The sequence below is a fragment of the Chenopodium quinoa genome, unplaced genomic scaffold (genome assembly GCF_001683475.1).
Source record: "Chenopodium quinoa cultivar QQ74 unplaced genomic scaffold, ASM168347v1, whole genome shotgun sequence".
Classification (NCBI taxonomy): domain Eukaryota; kingdom Viridiplantae; phylum Streptophyta; class Magnoliopsida; order Caryophyllales; family Amaranthaceae; genus Chenopodium; species Chenopodium quinoa.
The window spans coordinates 7,130,745-7,137,535 of record NW_018743574.1 but is presented as its reverse complement, the minus strand read 5'-3'; the positions used below and the strand labels follow the sequence as shown (position 1 = coordinate 7,137,535).

Below are 6,791 nucleotides of genomic sequence, written 5' to 3'. Positions count from 1 at the left end.
TTACGAATTGGTAGTGGCAAATCTCAGTTTCTAAGCTTAATGCTCGGGGAATTTGCGAAGTTTTGATGCGGGTTCTTGGGTTCTCTCGAGAAATCTGGGTTTGTGTTGGTGAATAAGTGAGGAGAGATGACGCGCCTCTAATTATATCTCCAGAAATGAGAATACGGGGAGTCCGCGTTTCAATTTCTCTTAAATACCTCACTAAGTAACCGTTAAACACACGACCTTGCCATTAAACTGCCCATTATCCGTCCAACTTCCACAATTATCCGCCTTAACTGTTGTTATCTCATTAATTACGGTTTAAATTCAAATTTTTGGATTAATTAAATCATTCACTTCCCTCCTTTTCTGATTAAATCAAACCCGACCCGTCATCCTTCCAAATCGGGTCTGGGGGCAAGTTGTTTGGGTCCAATTTAGTCCAATTGGGCTTAGGCATTAAATGATCCAATTAAAAGCCCAAGGTCAAGGTTCATCTCTCCAATTGTGCTAAAGTCAAAGATCAGTCCTCAAGGCAAGCCAATTGGGCTAAGGCCCAACTTCTCCATGTATGCAGAGGTATAAAAGCCATCAATATTACATTTGTACATTCATTCAAGCAAAGCCTCAAGCAATTAATTCTCTTGCACAATGTTCTCTTTCTACACACTGTACTGACTTTAGCATCGGAGGGGCCTTCCTCGGCAACACCCCCGAGGCTAGTTTACGTGTGTTTACTGTGCAGGAAACCTTCGGCCCAACATTACTTGGATCGAATCTAGTCTTCTCCACTTCATCAGACCTTCGGCAAGGTCCCATTGTTTTCACCCGAAACAGAATGTATTTTTCTTTAAAAATTTCTCCGCATATCTCTTGCTATTTCGTAATAGAATTCTTAACCTTTCTACGTCTTACCAGTTGACCTAGCTACCACAACCTTTTTATGATTTTACCCTTTGAGGAGTAGAGAGATGGATAAGGGCAAATATCATATTTCACAAATAAAGCTTCTAATCACAATTAAGACCCACATAATAATCATAAAAAAATTGCCACCCTAACTAACACTAAGCAAAACAAGGGAAAAAGGAATGAATGTTAAATATCTAAAAATGAAATAATGTTGTTGTAAGACACCACTAGCTAGTAGCTACAAAATATTGTGAACGACCACTTAACCCATTAAACCCCCCAAAAAAGGTACATAAAGTTATAAACGGGCTAGGGCAAGTGGAGGAAGTGCAAAGTAACGTAGTTAGCTGTATACTTGTATGCTAATTAAGTTATCTTGAGATATCCAACTAAAAGATTGATCATTAGATTGGCCTCTTTGTTACATTAGCACTAACATCATTAGAGTGCTTTTAATCTACACGAGGACCATTTCTTTTTATAAAAAAATTTAAGTTAAGCCACATTTAGATCAATTCACCTTAATAGTACTAAAACTCATTATTTAACTCATCTTTAAGAGAAATATATGTGTGTGTAGGTTGGGTACAAATAAATTCACATCGGTTTCATTCAAAAGAAAAACAAAAACTAGTTCAGTTCTGAAAAAACATAGGCTACTCAAATTTAGTACGTTTACACCTAAATATTGGTAAGTTGGTTTAGAAAAAATAGGTTTGAATTAAGTTCGGTTAAGTTAATAAATTTATTGGGAGAAATAGGTTTGAATTAAGTACGGTACGGTGTAAGTTCAATAGTAGCGTAGTACAATAATGTTGGCAAAGGTTATACTTCTAATTCGTCATGACTATTTGCGTGCTCTGATTTTAATTTCTTCAAATATGACCTACCATTTTCACTACATTTGAGTATGATATAATGATCAAGAAAATAGCCAAGTGAAGTTCTCGAGTAATAGTAGTATTGATGACCTATCAATTGTCAATTGTACATTGCCTAGAAATATGTGGAGCTAATGTGAAACATGAAGAGTGTTTAAACAGTACTAAAGTGATATTTGAATAAAATGTTTAAACACTACTATTGAAACTACCAACGGTATTTTATATCTAGAGATAAGATTTTCTTTTTCACGTTTAGTCGTGAGGTCATTATCAATGACTTGTTACAATAACGAGTGTACATGAAGAGTGTTTGGGATTAAGACGCGAATGGAGGGAAGAGATCAAGGACATGTGTGGGGATTCATAAGATATGTTAAGAGTGAAAAAATATTTGATTGTACTAGTATATACCAGTTGTAGACTAAGACATTTATACATGGAGTAATTGAAGATATTTATCAAATTTTCAATGCAAATAACACAAAACTCAAAAACGATAGCATAAAATACGTCAAGTCGACTTCTTTTGATTGTGTGGGTTCCTAGATTGATCAAAATCTAGCAAATATAGCACAAGTATTTTTCCATCATTTAATTGTGTCCTTATATAAAGGAAATCGACAAATAAAGGAAGAAATTATTGAAAAGAGCAATTAAAATGGAAGGTCCCACAAAAAGGACATTTATGCCTTTTGTGTGCACAAATGCCTTGACCTATTGCTTTCCTTTACCCTCTTTCTTATTAGAGACACTAAAAGGTAACAATGAAAGGCCAATTTATGCTCCATAATCTATCACTATCATCCTAAAAGTTGAATGTTAATCTAATTAATTACCCCACAAATTCATTAATTCGCATCTCATTTAATTACTAAAGACAAATCTCCACGAACCAAATATGCGCATAACCAAGATTTCATCTTTTTTTTTAGCTGTAATACAGTGTATTTGGAAGTTTAATTATTTTTAAAAATTATTAGGGAGTATTAGATTAATGGTTTATCCACCACAACTATCAAATCTCTTGGTTAAATTATTATCAAATCTTAACAAAAGAGAAAAAAGAAAGGAGATCTTACTCAATGATGCTATTCTTGTCCAATCCTTAATTTTCTCATAAAAAGATTTCATACTTCTACAAAGAAAAAACTTTTTTGTAAATGGTCCTAATAAAGGATATTCATAGCACATGATGTTGTTGCGCAACGTTTTCAAAACTTTAACATAACTACAAGGAATGGCTAAGATCAATACAAGAGTGAGGAGTCACTACTAATATCTTGTTGTGGTGGCATTGAGTCATACACCAAGTACACTATTATGTGGGAGTGTGGGACTAATAATTTCTTGCGCCTAGGAGTGTCGAAGATAGTGCTTCTAATCAAGCTCATGCACCACATCCCACATGTGTTATGCGTACAGGGATTTATACTACTACCTCCGTTACAGGTTATGTGCAACAATTTGACATAAAGTAGAGAGAAAAAATGTCTAATCCACGGAGGTAGTAGTATTGATTTTTATTTAATTTTTTTTATTTTAAACCTACATAAATATTGCACAATTACACGCCATTAATTATTATACTTTATTCTCTCCTCCATTAGGAATAAAAAGGTGGTAATCTTACTTAAAGGATTAAGTTACATGAACAAACATATATAGTGCTTGGAAAGTAACAAAATAAAAGGTAAGGCATAATCAGATGCTAAGTTTAGAATTTGGATCATTGGACAAAAGAAAGTAAAAAAAAAAAAAAAGCCACTTCCATAGTTCCATTTACAAGAAGGACAAATCAAAACAAAGAAATTAAAGGGTGAACATACAGAACAAAGGATATACTCATATACCCCCTACTTTAACGTTACAACACTACACCACTTTGCTAAAACTGATCATATCATTTTCTTCCAATTTAATCGCTAAAATCCTAAAGATTATTAACGAAAAAAACACGAAAATCCGTTTGTTTTTTTTTTAAATTGTTAATTGAGATAAGTTAGAAACTACGATAAACTAACTAACTAAAACTAACTAACATCTGAAGAGTCTACAACTCACGAGGATCAACGAAAATAGTTACACCGGGCGGTGACTTAGTCCAGTCACCCACAGATCCGTCACTGTAGTCTTCCCCAAGTCTCTTAATACACCATATATCTTCGTCACAAGACAGCTTTTTCCAGTGAGGGATTCCAGCTTTTAGCGGATCGCTGTTAGCTACTTCAGTAGCCACAATACTGGACCCTTTTTCTTGGGCCAAGTTATGAGCAAATCCACATAAAGCCTTAACAAGCTTCACAGCTTCTGGGCCTTCACCCCCAAGCCCATACAAAAAATGAAGCCCAAATGGCTTAAAAACCTCCGGAAAAGATGGGATTTTTAAAAAAGGAAAAGCCCGGTCCATAATCCTACTTGTCTTAGCCAACCCTCTGCCCACGCGCGAAGCGCCACGTACTTCCAATCTCCAAAGATCATTACAGTTCCAAACACTGATAATCGCCCACGACTCGGGCGGATTAGACAAAAACTCATCCGCCCCAGGCCACAAGTCCAGCGCGTGTTGTCCACGTGTCACGGCAACAAACGTGCCAAGACTAAGAGGATTTTTTAAGATCACGTCGATGTCCCGCGGAAAAAACTCCGTGGTGGTGAACTTGTAGCGGTAGAGAATTTCGGCATCAGAAGGCAAAACACGAAAGATGGACACCCGTTTAGAGACCTTAGCTCGATGTTCAAAAACTGGTTGGACTAATATAGACGGTGTCCTGAACTTGGTGTAGCCACTTTTTTTAGTGAACAACGAGAGTGAAGCTTGGTTATCATTTTCCGTAGCTAAATACGAGTATTCCGCACCACTTTGGCGAAACCATTCTTCGAGTTTATTCACCAATTTTAACGCTATCCCCATTCTCCTATAAGAAAATAAAAAGTCCCGTTATTTATTTATTAATCATGACATTAAAACATAAATGCATAATTAGTATGATCATAATTTTATTTCATTTATTTAGAAAAAAAAATACATACCGGTGTGAAGGGGAAACACGAAGGCCTAAGATATAGGCGAGTTTGGTGAGAATAGCAGTAATTTTAGGAGAGTCGTGATTCTCGTAAAGGGTAGATTTGGAAGATCGAGTTAATTTTTTACCACAAGTAACGATTTTGATGCAACCTCTAATCATTCCCACTATCACTCGTTTTTCCTTCCCTTGTTCGTCTTCTTCCACTACTTCCGCTACCTGAAATTTTTCCACAACACATTTTCATTAAAAAGTCAATCCAATAGTATTTTGATAATTATAGTACAACTTCAAGAAAATTATAGTACTACTTGGAAGAAATTATTGTACTATTGTAGCACAATGTGAATAAGAAGAATTATTTTAACAAAATATATGGAGAATAAGATTCTAAAGTGTGGACCCTTTTCATTTAATTAACAACGTAAACTACTTGTATTTATTTTTATAATAAATCACATCAAACAATTTAGCCCACTCAAAGGTCATGACAATAATAATAATGTTAAAAAAAAGTAAGGGCATATCATCGGATACATGTGATCATGCAAACTAAAAAAAAGAGTTAACCCGGATTGGGAAGATTGGTGGTGGGTTCACACGAAACGAACCACGAACCCACCACCATCATACCAAACTCATTACTCCGTACAAATTATAACTACAATTCAAACGATGTGCAATATAATATATACAGAAGCGAACCCGCTTCGAAGAGGTTGAAGAAAAGAGAAGGAAGTATACCAGCATAAGAAAAGCAGGGGAGTGGCGTATGCGGCAAAGAGGGTCCCCTAAAAGATCAGTAAACAGAGAAATTTTAGAAGTGGGACCAACTTCACATCTCCTCTCTAATTCTTCTACTTCCTTACTATCTCTCTCTATTGAGTATTCTCTTACGAATACTTTCTCCATCCCCATTTTTTCTGTATTTACTACAACTAAGTTCGTTGTTGTTGTGTTAGTTGCAGTAGTGTTTGAACAAATTCACCTGTACATGGGTGTATTTATACACAAGAGCTTCTCACTAATCTATGCAACTCCCAACTATATAATATAATTATAATATAAGGTTGGTTATAATATAAAAAGAAAAAAGAAACGCAGCGTTTTCAAGGAGGTGCTGCTGGTGTATGATACGATAGGACAGAGAATAGGGGAAGAGAAAAGAGGATTTGATTGGATAATTGAAGGAAGAGGAAATTAGGCAGTTTCAATTTGTTGTTATTGGAAGTAATTAAGCTTTTTATTTTTATATTTTCTGTGTAATATATAGCAGAGTCTATGTATATATGCAGGTTTGCAGATATATATAGGGGGGAGGTTTTGACAGTAATAGAACAGAGGATTTTTTTTATATATTTTTTTTGAAAAATAGGGAAGAGGATGGAAAGCCGTTAAGCTTCTTATAACAATAAAAGTTATTTTGGGGAATTAAGAATGTTTTTCTTTTTAATAAAAAATTAAATAATGATGGAATATGGATGGATTATTAATATTATGGTTATAGATAAATTTAATCATTTGTTGAGATACTACCAAGTGCATGCTTCTTTTGGTTTTCCTCTCTTTTAATACCCACCTTCTTTCTCCCCCTTTTCTTTCAATTGTGTAATTATTTATGGGTAATGCTATACATAGCCCTTAGGGCTATATATAAGCATTGAATTTACTCTTGGAAAATATATAAAGTTAGAAATTCATGACAAAAACACGCGCAAATCGGTGTAATTAGTGTGTTTTTGTCATGATTTTCTAAATTTAAACAATTTTCAAGAGTAAATTAAATGCTTATATGTAGCCCTTAGGGCTATGTATAGCATTTTCCATTATTTATATTCCATTGCTCTAGAATCTCCTATCTTTTCGTCTTTTTATCAACACATATATTATACTCGCGTCGTGTACACTAATTATGCTTAATAAATTACTTAACAAACAGAGTACACTATATAAGTACTTAATCAATGTATTTTCTTATTATGTCTAGTTA

The 6,791-nt window shown here is 34.5% G+C and overlaps 1 protein-coding gene across 1 annotated transcript; it reads right to left on the bottom strand.

Annotated features, from left to right (window-relative positions):
• Window positions 1-3,522: 3,522 nt before the first annotated feature.
• Window positions 3,523-6,410, bottom strand: LOC110682419 (probable N-acetyltransferase HLS1). Its single transcript, XM_021858750.1, has 3 exons — window positions 5,546-6,410; window positions 4,809-5,020; window positions 3,523-4,693 (listed from the first exon to the last, which is right to left on the bottom strand). Exons 1-3 carry the CDS (start codon window positions 5,717-5,719, stop codon window positions 3,829-3,831), a joined length of 1,251 nt encoding a protein of 416 aa, XP_021714442.1. The 5' UTR covers window positions 5,720-6,410; the 3' UTR covers window positions 3,523-3,828.
• Between the last annotated feature and the right edge of the window lie 381 nt (window positions 6,411-6,791).